This window comes from Microchirus variegatus, assembly GCF_963457635.1.
Source record: "Microchirus variegatus genome assembly, chromosome: 2".
Taxonomy (NCBI): domain Eukaryota; kingdom Metazoa; phylum Chordata; class Actinopteri; order Pleuronectiformes; family Soleidae; genus Microchirus; species Microchirus variegatus.
The window spans coordinates 36,360,843-36,375,623 of NC_139803.1; the positions used below are offsets into that span (position 1 = coordinate 36,360,843).

Consider the following 14,781-nt stretch of genomic DNA (forward strand, 5'->3'; position numbering starts at 1 on the left):
TTTTCAGGAGTTGATCACCCCCTCCCAACCCCAAAAAACCCACCACTACAGTTACAGTTTGCTCAAAACACATTTAAAATCAACGTAAATTACAGCAATGTAAAACGAAAATGTAAAATAAAATCAACCCTGAAAGAGATAATATAACAGCAACAGCCAGAATAATAATTAGAATCCAATACCCAGCACCTTAATACAATGATCAACTTTTGAAAGAAAAATCTGACGTATTAAAAACTGAAAGAAAAACCTGACGTTTTTTTTTTGTGTCGTCGTGATAGAAAGAAAGGAAAAGTGTTAAGTTAGGTACAAGGAGCTGACCAGCTTCACTAACCTCTGTATGTGTGTGTGTGTTTTTGTTCTGTTTCAACAAACTATTGGATCAATGCACAGAGAGAGAGAGAACGCAAGAAGAGGAAGTGACTTCTCCTGCTTTGTCGTTTTATTTTGAAAGCAAAAAGCACGTGTCACGGATATGAGAAAGGTTTCTGACCGTTTCCCTCCATCTCTTCTTCTTCTTCTTCAAGCTTCTGGACCGATAACGCCGTTAAAAAATAAGATATAATCCAACAAAAATAATAAAAACAAATGGGAAAATAAAAAAATGGCGCGGGGGGAAAAGAAAAAAAAGAGAAAAAGAACGAGCAGTAGTTGCCGTCGTCATCATCATCATCATCTTTGTTAAATACATCGATAACTCCTCTGCACTTGGAGGGGGTTTCATTTAATCTGATACATTAGGAGATGTGTGTGTGTGTGTGTGTGTTAAAGGTGCACTACACCAAAAAGGCAGCAATGATATGATTTGACACAACCAGTCCAACCCCTCCTCCCCCCCCTCCCAAAGAAAAAAAATCCTAATCTGTACAAACCCAAAATTTTCAACGACACAAAAATATATTATCAAATTAAAAGCAGAAGAAAATAATTCATCATCGTTTTTTGTTGTCTTTTCTTTTTGCGGGTGTGTTTTTTTGTTTTTTTTCCAGTGATCGCTCATAATTAAACACACACACATGTGCGTTACTGTTTGTGTGTTTCTCTTTGGGAATATGTGTAGCTGAGAAAATGATGTAAAAAAAAAAAGAAAAAAGAAGGGGGGGCAAGAAATGTGTTGGTTCACGATCTAAGTCGCACCAACTCTAAAAAAACAAAACAAATCAAGGATCATTCGAACATCTGTGCCGACGAATGCAACAAAAACAATTCTTCAAAGAAAGGCAACGTAAAATCCATCAACAACCCCCGTCCGTCGACTGTCCGTCCCTTCCCCAGGCGCCGACATGCCCCTCCTGTTCCAGTGCACAACTCTTTTTAAAAAGCCATAAAATAATAAGAAGAAGAAACTAAATACACATTTAAAATAATAATAAACAAAGAGAAAGTTATGTATGGACTTACAGTTCGAGTCCATACGACTGATGGCGACAGAAGTCTAACTGGCCTCCTCAGACTCAAAGACATTTAAAATAAAACAAAAATGAGGAAGAAAAAAAGGGGAGTGATGAGGTGAGAAGATGGATGTGTTTGTGCCGAGTTCACTTTTAATTAGAGGGAGGTGAAGACGTGTGTGTGTGTGTGAGAGTGAAGAGGGAGGAGGTGCAAGGATGGATTCAGAAGAGGTTTGTGTGGAAAGATGGAGGAGGGTGAAGAGAGAGAGCGAGAGAGGGTCCTTCACTCATCGACAGAAGAGTCGTCCATCCATTATGAGAGTGTGTGTGTGTGTGTGTGAGCTGTGGCTCAGTGCGAGTCCATTCAGGTTTCGGAGGATAATCATAACTTAATCCCAGCAAACAGGGCTCCATGTGTCCTGTCAATCATTCAGAGAGAAAGTTCTTTTGTTGACGTTTTTTTTTGTGTTAAATCACTTTTCCTCCGCTCTTTTTTCCCCTCCATATTCCCCTTCCCCCCCCGCCCCACCTCCCTCGGCAGAACCGTGCAGAGAAAACGGAATAAATAGCAGGAAGAAGTGACAGGAGTTGTCAAAGTGGGTGACTCCTTAAAAAACAGAGAAAGCAGATCGGACATGCAGAAGAGTGGAACGTCTTAGTAGAACGTGACGAGGAAAACAAACAGCAGGGAGAGAGAGAAGAGATAGAGAAGAAGAGAGAAGAGCTCGGTCTGCAAGTACTTCACAACTCAGAGTTCCTGATGGCAGGGCTTCAAGAACGTAAGGAACAAAACGTCTAGAAAAGAAAGGTTTTCTAGTCTCAGAGAACCAATAGCCCTACTTCAGACCTTTGTCTCATAACAATCGCGATATTTTTAAAGTGATCCCACCCTTTAGCAGACCTCCTCCTATCCACCTACAGCATCACCTCCATCCTCTCCTTCACCTTTCCTTTCCCGTCTCCTCTCCCCTCGCCGTCTCCTCCAACACTCACAGTTTGAGCTCGTTGGCGATCTTTGAGGCAATGTTCTTGAAGGCCATGGACGTGCCCGAGATCCGCTTGAAGCGCACGCCGTTGAGGGACAGCCGCGGCAGCTTGCACACCTCCATCTCCCACTGGACGAAGTCGTCGCGCGCCGGGTTGCCCGAGACGCACAGCAGCATGTAGCGCTCGCGCAGCTCGTACTCGCAGCTGTTGGAGTCGAGCACCTTGCGGATCTCGCGCATCATCTCCGTGGGCTCCATGGACGACGTGGTCTTCATGGACCAGGTGAAGCGCAGCGAGCGTGGCTTGACCGCGTCCTTCTGGCTGGTGATGGCCGGAGGTGTGCCGGTGCCACCTGGAGGAGAGGAGGGGGGGGGGGAGTAAAGGAGCAATCAAGAGGAAGGAGAGATAATTATACAGTGATTAAAAGCCAGGAATAGAAGACAGAGGGATACATGAGAGGAGAGCAAAGAGGGGAGCGAATGAAGGAAGAAAAATGAGGCTGAACAGATTAAAGACAATAAATAAAAGAACTGATCACTCTAAAACCAAGTCCACACGACATGAACTTCAGAGTTGGAGTCTGTTAAGAGTCACAATCATTCACTGAGTCCAGTGACCCAGAGAAAGATGTGCGAAACCAGCTTTCATTGTTGTGTTTTGATGCATATTTTTGGGGTCGGATTGGCTGCAGAAGTTAAAAGTTGTTGCAGACTTCAAACAGCTGTGGTGTCTTTGAATATTTCACACTTAATGAGCGATTAAGCAAGCAGATGATTCAGCTGGAAAAATCCTGTCATGTGAATTTGGCTGAGCATGAATTCAATTATTCAATTAATCTGAATCAAACATTAACCTTTAAAGTTTGTGTGTGAATAAGTGATCTCTATTGGTGACACATGCAACAAAGAGAGGACTCATTGTGTCAAAGAACTACGGTGGCCTTAGTGTACCAGAAAGGATGAAAAAACATTCTTTCACAACTCTTTGCACATCAGGTTTTTTTGAGGGTGGAGCAGTTTCTGCTGGAGCCTTTTACATTCAATCACTATAAAAATACACTATACATACATACATACACGACTGTTCAAAAGTTTGGGGTCACTTAGAAGGAATTATTTGTTAAGGAAAAGCACTTTTTTCAATGACTATAACATCAGAAATACACTCTATACATTGTTAATGTGGTAAACGACTGGTTTTTAATGGAATATGTACATAGGTGTATCGAGGCCCATTTCCAGTGTTCTAATGGTACATTGTGTTTGCTGATTTAGCGTTAGAAGGCTATTGGATGATTAGAAAACCCTTGTGCAATGATGTTAGCACAGCTGAAAACAGTTTGGTGGTTAAAAAAATCATTATTTCAAATCTTGTCAATGTCTTGACTATAGTTCCTATTCTTTTTGCAACTCTTTTGACGAATAAAAGTGTGACAGTTAGGTGAGCCCAAACTTTTGAACAGTAGTGTACTTAATACTAAATGCTACTAAACGTTACACAGTGGACATTTAAAAACACTAATCAGTGATCAGTTCTCAGGATATTTCAATGCACACAAAGATTGAATTCTCAAAGTGAATCCAGTGCCTGAAGCGGACGTACCAGTGTTTCCAGATCCTGGTGAGGAGTTGTTCTCGTCGTTGTTGGAAGAGGAGGAGAGAACGCCGCCGGACGTCTTTTCCGACTTGTCCACCGTGCTGCTCAGCATGGACCTGTGGACGGAGAGGGGGGAGGACAGGAGAGACAGAAACATAGGAGGGAAGGAGGAGGAGAAAAAGAGAGGTGAGGATGACAGTAAAGAGAGAGAGAGAGGAGCGGAGAGACAAACAGGGGAAACGGGTGAGAATTATTCCAAAAAGAAGAGATGAGAAAAAAGGGGAGAGGAAGGATTGAAAAGAGGAAGATGAGGTCGTGTAAATGAATGAAAATTCAAAGCAAAATTTTATTTTTCCACAAAGTACCCCTTTGTGGGTTAGTGTGTGTTCTTGTAACATGTCAAACATGTGTGTGTTTTGGGTGTGTGTTTGTAATGATGTGATCTTACACACTAACACACAGGTGGGTACTCGGTACTTGATTTCCCCTCACACACTCGCACGCATCATCATCATCATCATCATCATCATCATCATGCAGGTCAACCTCCACACCATCGCTACGTTTCTTTGGGATGCTAACATTCACTGCCACCCCCTGATTGGTTAAGCCGTTATCACCATCACCACCTGATTAAACAGTCCACCCCCCAGCTCGGCCCCCACTTTCCCAGCCATTCACAACAAGCTTGGAGATCATCTACTGATTGGCAGGCAGATTGTTTTCCTTTGTGTGTGGGGGGGGTTTAAGGGAGTTTTCAGGCTGGTTCTGGATCTCACCTGCTCCCCTCATCCCGACCCTCTCCCTCATACGGACTCCTCGAGAAAAACCAACACAAGTTTAGTTTTTTTTTTTTTTTTTTGAAGGCTAAGGTCAACATGTGGACTCTGAGACAGATAGTTTAAAAAAAATCAGCTGACTCAACACGGTCCCGCTGCTCGCCATGCCTCACTGAAATGTTCCAATCCCCCCACTGAAATCCTGGTTACTGGATTAACTTAGTAAGGAGCGGAGCTGCCGACTGAGGACGTCCCACAGTCTACAGTGCATTTATACGGCAGCTGCTTCACGTTCCAATGCCACTTTAATATCACCTCAATATCATGAGTGAAAAGTTAAGTGATAGAGCTGGAGCAACTATAGTTTAGTTGATCTCTAATGCAGTTACTAAATTAGGTCACACTATGAAATGGTGCATCTCAGATCTTCATTTTGTTTGGTCCATAAAAACACAAAAATGGTGGCGTTTTCTAAAATGTGAAAATAACGACACTCAAACCAAAGATATTCAGTTTAGTGCCATAGAGGAGCAAATCAAGTACATATTTTTTAGAGCCGAAACAATAAATGAATCGTCAACTACTTTGATTAATCAATTTCAATCTTTTTTCATGATTTCTGATTGTTTTGGCTTCTTAAATGTGCATAAGAATAATTTGGGATTGTGGACAAAAACAAGACATTCAAGATCATCTTCTTGAAATATTTTCTGGACCAAACGATTAATCGCCATATGGCTTTACAGAAGGTGAAATCAGAACTTTTATTTTTATTTAACAATGAGAAATTAATTAATGAACTGATCAGGGCATTTATTTAATAACTGATTGACGGTCTAGACTGAACTAACAGTTATTGCGGTGATATTTCTTCACCTGAGGTACGCTGTGTTAGTTATTTCAGGGATGTGTCATACAAGTTTAGCAGGTTATGACAAAAACAAAGGGCTTTGACAGTTAACTTAAGTCACCTATTCTGTTTGTGTGGCGCAACCTGTTTGAATTCAGCCATTTGTTCAGGTGGAGCCAGAGTTTATAGATGAAATAGTACTTTGGACACAATATGAAGACAACTCTTCTAGTGTTTTAGGCTGGGAGAGACTGGAATGGCATGGAATGAGATGGGGATGTAATTCCAACAAAATGTGAAATGGAATATTTTTTCGGACCAGGATTTGGAACAGAATGGTTGGCATGGTGACGGCGGGTCCTAAGGTTAAAGCATGGCTAAAAAAAAAAACTTTATTAGTAACAAGTGACGGACACACATTCACACACAAACGCACACATCCTGAAAATTAAATTACTTTAAACACAAATGTACTAATAATATATAACACAGATATTCTGTCATACCAGCACACACACAAGGAACAGACAAACGGAAAAAAAAAGGAAAAAAACACAGACAAGACATAAAATGGCAAAACACATGCAGACAGTGAATGGAGTGTGACAAATTCAGACAGTATTATGATGTTAGAGTGATTCTTTACAGAGAAATTCAATTATTATTGTTATTATTCTGTTTGGCCCCACTAAACAATAACCAAAAACTGTGTCAAATAAAATCCCTCCTGCAACAAAAACATGGTTAAATATAGGGAACATGTAACATGTGGAGAAGTGTGGAAAATAATAAGTCACAAATAATGAAAAATAAAGATGAATTGTAGACAAAATATCATTGTGAATGCCCAGTTGAGCGAGTTAAAATGAAGTCATGCAAAACAGCCCTCAACGGGGAATACTGACCCCTTTATGATTATTGTGTAGCTTACACGGACAGTCCACTAAATATGGAGCAACACTGTCATTTTAAATATATCTGGCCCATATTCATACATTTAAAATTTAAAGGCTGCTTATTTTTCTTCTCATGTTTCCAATCCAGTAATATAGCTTCCATCCACCAGGTGGAGCAATAGTCCAGATTAAAAAGGAACTAGCTCTATGTGCTGGTAAAAGAGCAGCCAACACATTCAAGAGCCTGTGTGTGAGACACATGTTCAGCTGTAACTTATGTAAATGTGTGGATTTTGTACAGGAAGACGACGACTGTGTGTGTATATATGTGTGTGTGTTCACAGTATTAAGGTCTTTCCCAGTCAGAGTAGGTCAAAGCCATCCAAGTTCTGTTGCTGCTGCTGCTGTTGTTAGAGAGCCAGTGCCACAGTGAGAACAGATCAGTGAAAGAGAGCGAGATGAAACAGTGCAGCCTCCAGAAGAGCTCCGTCCCTACTGTGTCCTTTCTCCTCTCTCTACCTCCATCCATCTACAACTACCAACTACAGCCTGGGACTTCTTATTCTCATACCGTGTGCTACTTTGTCTATGAGATCGACAGAAAACTTCACAATACACACAAAAATAAAAATACGACTTCAATCTTCCAGCAAAGGAGAATCCAATTGTGATTGATGAGGGTGGTCAGGCGAGATGGGTGATGTTTTTAGGAGGCGTTAGTGTTAATATTTCGGGTGAATTTAGCCAAGGTAATGAAAATTTGAGAGAAATGTGATGGATGTTTTTCTTATTTAATTTCTTTGGGAAGATTTCTGATGAGAGAACATAGCAACATACCCTGCATCTGAAGCTAAGAAGAAGAAATGGTTAAGAGCAGGAAGGGGGGTGAGTTTGATCTATTGCACTATTACGACCTGACCTAAATCTAGGGCGCTATAGGGGGAATATGCACTCACACACACACACTACTGGTAAAATAAATGGGAGGAAATGTTGGGGGATGAGGAAGAGGTGGATGGAGCGATGGAGCGATGGAGGGACGGAGAGGAAGAGGGTTGAGGTATTATTGTGCTGCGTGACGGAGTGAGTGAGTTAAATGTGTCAGTAGGTGAGGGAGGGGAGTTAGTAAAAAAAATAAATAATAATAATAAAAATAAATACATAGGCCATAACACGGCACTCAAAACAATAAAGGGCCAACCAGAGACAAAAAAAATAGGAGAAAGGATAAGGCTCAAGGCACAAAAGAAAGATTTCAACAAAAAGCTGCACAAAACACCAAAAGGGGAGGAAATATATATAAATATATATATATGTAAAATATATATGAAGAGAATACACGTATGTGTATATCAAGGGGTTATATATTTAACTTTGGGGATGATGCCTACCTTCTCGTAAACCTGATCGACAGATTTCTACAAAAACAAAAGAAGAGGGATAAAGAAAAAAGAGAAAAAAAAACTTATGTATAAAAACGTATATATATATAGATCGACTTTCCTGTATATATACTGTACATAGACAAGCTGCCCTCTGTTGAGTAGCAAACTTTTAAAAAAACAAAACATTCAGTCCAACATGAACCCGACTCACATGGGATTGAAGCAGCAAAGCACAAAGCAACATTAAACGTGAACATTAAAAAAAGACACAAAGTCAAATCACAACACAACCAATTAGAGGTCATTTAGTAAAGTTGTGTGAGAAAAATCCACTGTGAGACACACATTTGAACATGCTCAACCCCCACCCCCAACCCACATGACCATAAAGCCCTCCCACACGTTAACAACAGTCCTGCGTGATCCTGAAAAGAAGAACTTAAACATTTACAATCTACTTCACACTACACACACACACACAAGTACAGAGAAACATCACTCTCCAGCCCAGGCAAAATGTGCAGTGCTGACGATATACGATATGTTAATAAAACAACCAGTGTAAACGTGTGTGTGTGTGTGTTAGTTTGAATGCAACACAACGTCTCTGTCTCCACCGCCTCAACAACCAGAATGCCAAGTTGAGAGTGTGTGTGTGCACGCACTCGCATGTGTCAAGGTGTCCCCACTAGCGGTATTTATAGTTGAGGGAAAAGTGATATCTCCGGTGTAACCATGGATACTGTCGCCACAGAGCTACAGTATCTCTGAGTGGGAGGCCTGGAGAGTGGCTGCGCCTGTACCTCCGCCTCTCTCTCTCACATCTAAACAAATCTCAAACCCTGTGTGTGTGTGTTTAAAGAGAACTAAATCATTTACACCAACAGGGTATGTACACGTCCTTCCTCACACTTTCATTCAAAATTCACCTCCAGGGTTGGATGATGACGCAGGGCAAAGACGTAACTCTACACCTTACCTACTCTCTCAGCTTCTCATCCTTCAATTGCTCACTTGTACCTCCCCTCTTTTTTTTCTCAGGCTTACTCATTCCTGCCACCTCACTTCCTGCTGTCACTTCTTTCCCCTCCACACTTTTCATTCTGTAAAGCAGCATCTGAACATCCTGTCGTTTCTGACTCAGCTATGTGGAGACCCGCCACTTTGCGTGACTTATTTCCACAGGTAAATACCAGCAAATAAACATTTGGGACTAAAAGAGCAAAAACAATACATTTTAATTACCTTGTGTACATCTAATTTCTCTGCGTCTCACACAAGCTCACCATTTAAAATACATCACTGTTATATCGCCGCTCTGGGAGACATTCTCTTTTATGGGCACTGTAATTTAACAGTCTCCTGCTTTTAAAGCCCACAGATAAATTTAACCGCAGGTAAAAATAGTCCACAAAAAAAAAATCAATGACTATTGTAATACTGTGTTTGGTGCTATTGAATCATTCTTTTTAGGCATGTCACAGTAGGAGAAGCACAGATGTAAACAGTCAAACTCATTACTGGCACTTCAACAGAGAGCAGAGACATCGTAAGTATTATCAGAAACACCTGTGACAAAGTCCACTGTGAAACAGACCTATATACAGTCAATGGGTAACCTATTCAGTTTAGCAGGTGCTAACATGGCGGAGTACCAGAGACACAGTTGGAATGAACAATTTCATTAAGGTCTTTTGTTAACACACCATTTTAACCTTTAAAAGTGATGTATTCATAGCTAACGGTTTCACCAATCATCTATTTAGGAATCATATATCTGCATGGAATACAATTAAACCCAAGTTGTGTTTTTCCCACAGCCAAAATAAAAGTAATATCAGTGGACACACTTAAGAGGCTAAGTTGGTTAGATACCCATGGGAGTAGTTACTGCTGCAACCTGCACTAGAGCAGCGAGATGAAAACCCGGGCCAGACATGGAACCAAAACCAAAATTACTCCTCAGTCACCGCAGCTCTGAAGAAAATTATAGAGAAGACAGCTGTTGCCTTCCTCTCCCTTTCTACCCACTGCACAGTTACAGATCAGCACAAGTTTAGTGATAGGGACGAGATGGGATCACCACCCCCCCCGCCCCCTCTGAAAACCAGCAGTGATGACATGGATATACAGTAGAGCATTCCTGAGAGGAAACGAGCACATAGAATGACTCGTAATGTAAACCTAGTCATTTTCTGCTCCAAGCTGAAACCGCAATACTCAGAAAAACCTTTAAACTGTACTTAAGTTACAAAGCAGCTGGATAATAAATAGAACGGTTGCTAACAACTGTTAACATTTACAAAAGTACAAACTTCCTTCTTCTGCCCCATATCCTCTCCCGTGTTTGCTACTTCATTTTCCCCTTCTTCCACGTCCCTGCTTCCCTTTTTCGCTACTCACCTGCGTACAAACTTGGACGTGAACTTGCTGAAAATCCCCGTGGCGCCGTGCGTCCTCCGCGCCTGGCTGTTTCCGTGCGACAGCGACGGGGACGCAGGCCCGCCGGGGTAGGCGGAGCCTTGCTGGTCCCGGGCACCCCGCTGCTGGCCAGCATGGAACGTGCTGCGGATGCCCACTCCCCTGGAGAAGTTGGTCCGGTCTGACACGGCAGCACTGCTGATGTTGTGGGCAGACGGGGAGGCACCGGGCGCCCGCTGTGGTGGAGCACTACAGAGGAGAGTGAGGAAAGAGAGGAGGAAGTAGGGAGGGATGAAGGAAGGCATGTGAAGGAGCAGCAGAGAGGTGCATGATCAGAGGAAAGGTGTTGGATCAAAGAGATGGGAGATTGAAGGTGCGATAGAATCAGGAGGTGCAAATGAAGAAGAATTCAGAGAGGCAGAGAACACGGAAGGAGAAAGTGTGGTGAGGATGGAATGGAGAAACAAAAGTGAGGTGTGGGAGGTGAGGCAAGAGGACAGAAAAGGGAAGAAGACAGGCATCAAGGGAGGGGGGGAGTGAGGGGGAACACAGTTAGACAAACTGAGAGAAGAAAATCCCTTCTTTAGTGCCACTTACCTCAGTGTTATGTCAGATACAAGCATCTATTCTATGTTCAACGTCTGCTGACTGCGACATTTCAGATTAATGATCCTTAAAAAGCCACCAAATCAATATTCTGTGGGCTTTCTCTCTTCCACACACACAAACACTATTCAGGTAAAATGATGCATTTGCTTTATAAATTCCATGCCTTAGCTGTGTGATACGAATGCACCTGCACCAGATGACAAGCCCAACAAACATAAAAAGCAAAGAACACACAAAGTTCACAGCAGACAAGAGTGGAATAAACAAATGGCATTTCACTGTAGAGGTCTTAGCGACAGTGGAACACAGAAGTTACACATATGTGGTTAACATCCTTGCTACATTATCAAGTTGAATAAAGGTTGTTTGAATGTAAGCAGACCATCAATCTGCTCTGTAACCATGACAATCCAAGTTTATATTATCAAGTTTTGATGCTCAAGTTATCCATGTTGGATCACAGGAAGACAAGCGACACAGAGGAAAGAAAGGCTGGATCAGGCTGAAGAACTATCTTTGTCTTCTTAAGTTTTAAGGCAAAGATAATGATAGACTGGAGCTGCATCTAAATAACGTGTGGTATGAAGGCTGGGAGGTTATTTCCCCGCGAGGTTGTACTTGATTTGGCTATATTAGCCCGCAATGCTACTTTATACAAATGAAGAGGTGCCGGTGTGTTGCAGCACTTGCTCTCAATTGATGTCGGTTGATAAATAAATGTAAATTCATGAAAACTGTATATTTTTTAAGTTCTTTTTTTAAGAACTGGATAAAAAAAAAGAAGAATGAATGGGAATTTAGGACACAGACCATGTTCTGAGCAAACATACCTATTCCTCATCCGGGTACAATCTATGGCTTCATCCACATTACTCCATTTTCATTTAAAAATGCATATATATTGCTCTTTATACACCCCCTGTCCACAAAAGTTTGATAACTTAGTCTGGATGGGGCAGAAATGGAGAACTTTGGAGATGATGACTTGTTAAAACTACATGTTTTCTAAATAGTTCTCCTCAGCAAAAAGCTCCTGTTAACACTTCCTAGGTACGTTTCAGAAAAGAAAGAAATCTGCATTCATATTTTTCACCATTGTGCAAACGACTGCAGAGGAGAGAATTCAAAGCGTACCTGAACGATCATTTTCAGATACGTTAGTATGAGTGCAGGTGACTTCTGGACGCAGATGGTTTCTTATCTGAAAATGCCGTTTTCAAATGAAAGCGTAGTAGTGTGGATGTAAGCCTATTATGTGTTGGAGTGGGACCTTCTCTTCAGCGTTCCCAACCAGGTTCTGAACAGGCCAAGCTCACTGCTGAACAACGCATGCAACAGAACAAGACTTGAACACGGAGCAGACAAAAACACATAGAGCCAGAGGGCCACCTTGACATTTGCTCTGCTGGAATTTAAGTCTGACATTTATGGGGGTTTTTTTTCACGAGACAACTGTCACCAGTTGCGGGGGGGTCTCTGTCTGAGCAGGTGACATATCAGCTCAGTCTCAGACAGCATTTAAGGGACCTGAGGAACATATTCAAATGACCTTTCACCCTGTAACAAGACAGATGGCTGGCACGAGGAAAAAGTGGACCTAAAATATCAAAGTAGCCCTCCAAACAGATACAGTCAAGCAGGGACGCAACATACAAACAAACCAAGCACAAAGACAACAAATACACAGATGTCCGGCGGTGAAGTTAACACTCCATCAAGGAGTTCTCCCATGCAACTTTAACGCATGGCATTAAAAAAAGAGAGGCTACAAAGGCTACTTGATTAACACAAGCATGACCATTCACTTCCAGCAGCTGGGGGGAAAGCCCCTCTGTCAACAAACACAACATGTCAGAAAACCTAATGAAGTACGATTATCTACACAGGTCAGGTTCACATGCAGCCGATTATACACACACACATGAATCAACAACACTATTGTTACATTAACATTTGGTCTGATTCTTCCCAGAGCATCTGTGCATTTACACAGAAACAGTAATCAATGACAAAAACGATGGGACAAGTGTTTTTCCCTCTTCAATTTCACATTAAGGTTGTGATTCTGACATTTTGACACAGATGTAATGATAAGATCTTTCCACTTTAGATATCAACAGAGAACAGTCGGGCTCTGCAGTTGAGTAAGTTAAAGTTAGCGTCGCAAAATATAGTGCCTTTCATTCCAAAAAAAAAAAACATTAGTCACACAAGCTGAACTAAATTACATTTCCTTCAACTGTAAAATGGGGAAGTTGGATAAATGTTATCTGCTCATTCTCGATCAATCTTTATATTGTTCTCATCAGTTGAGTAAATTAAGTCAGCAAAATATATATATCCTCTTCTCTGAATCCGTTCTGGTCTTTTTGTTTTCCTGCCAGGAAACAACCCTTGTAATAATATATCTCTGCTCTGCAAACCTGCTCGTCTCGTTTAAAGCCTCTCACTGTTCAGTAATCGTCCACTGGAGTAAATGTGGGATTTGAGCGGGAAAGACGAGCAACGTCGACACTGTCGATCTGCTACAGCGTCGTTTTCTGAACTCGGCCATCTCCTTCTTCTCTGTTGCTAAGTAACTCGGTACAGCAACTCTTTGTTTGAGAAACAGAGTGAACACTAACTTACTGCTACTTAGATAAGATAGTGTTATGTAATGTGTTTGCTGCTAAACAAATGCTAACTTTGTTTCCTGGTTGTGGATTGCTGTGTGAAGGGTGAAAACAATCCATCAATTCCTCGGAGAATTTAAAATTTAAAACACACATGATTACAGATCGTAATAATATTCCTTTGAATGTGTTTATTCAAATTGTTTATTTACATTTCTTGATAATTTGTCAGTGTTTTGAAGCAAATGGTTACGGTAGAATAGCATTAATAAAAAAGTCATAAATATCTGAGAGTAAATGAGATTGTGAATTGAACTTTTTACCTTAAGTGATTTACTTGGTGAATGTGCATATATCAGTGTGCATGTGTGAGTTGGCTGCCGGCAAACAAGCAGTCTGTGTTAAATAAAACACACACTCTTTGGAGACAATTCACAATGTGGGGCAAAAGAGATAAAAGAGAGTGGTGAACAGTTCACTGCTGTGTGCCAGGAGCTGTCGCTGTGTGATTAAAATGTAATCAAAAAGAATAAAAAGTTGTTTTTATTCTGCAAAAAAATATTTAATGAAACCGAGGTGGAACAAAATCATTAAAACTTGAGAGCAAACAAATGATGTAGCCCTTCTTCAGCTCTCCCTTTGTCCATTAATGATGGATGATGATCCGCGCTGAGTAAAATGGTGCGTGCTGAAGGGGGCTGAAGGAGCTGTGAGGTTTTTTATGTGTGCGTGTGTTTGCGAGTGAGAGAGTGAGTAAAAGACTTGCCTTGGCCGTGGTGCGTGCAGGTCAGAGGGGCATGGATGATTGGAGGAGGACAGGGACTTGTGGTGGCGGGGACGCGAGGAGGAGGAGGAGAGGACGGCAGCGGCTGAGGCAGTGGAGGCGCGGGAGCCCGGAGTGTTTAGGCTGGGAGGAAGGAGGGAGGAGGAGGAGGAATGCCCCGCCCGACACACACACAAACACGCGCACACGTACATTTACACACCGACAAACGTGAGTAACGCACCAAACATGCACACATAGATACATACATTAATACACATTCACACACAGGCAAACACAACAAGGGCGGGGTTTGTGTGTGGGTGGGCGAGAAGTGAGGTGGAGCATGGTTAGAAGCAGCACTTTTTGAACACACTACAGTGGGTGAGGGGGTAAGGGAGCAGAGATTCAGGAGAACGAGTAAAGGAAGAAGACACAGACACACAAAAAAGAAGAAAACAAGAAAAAGAAAACATGTAGAACAAGAGGACA

General features: G+C 41.8%; 1 protein-coding gene across 2 annotated transcripts in view; it reads right to left on the reverse strand.

Moving 5' to 3' along the window:
• Nucleotides 1-1,967: 1,967 nt before the first annotated feature.
• mark2b (MAP/microtubule affinity-regulating kinase 2b) overlaps nucleotides 1,968-14,781 on the reverse strand; it is a 39,495-nt gene continuing 26,681 nt past the window's right edge. Inside the window, exons 16-19 of one of the 2 annotated variants that reach the window (XM_083910840.1) lie at nucleotides 10,288-10,554; nucleotides 4,754-4,789; nucleotides 3,981-4,090; nucleotides 1,968-2,730 (exon numbers count right to left, since the gene is read on the reverse strand). In XM_083910840.1, the coding sequence (XP_083766966.1) occupies nucleotides 2,381-2,730; nucleotides 3,981-4,090; nucleotides 4,754-4,789; nucleotides 10,288-10,554 (763 nt within the window). In that variant the 3' untranslated portion in view covers nucleotides 1,968-2,380. The remainder of the gene's footprint in view (nucleotides 2,731-3,980; nucleotides 4,091-4,753; nucleotides 4,790-10,287; nucleotides 10,555-14,781) is intronic. The other variant, XM_083910841.1, reaches the window with a different exon arrangement.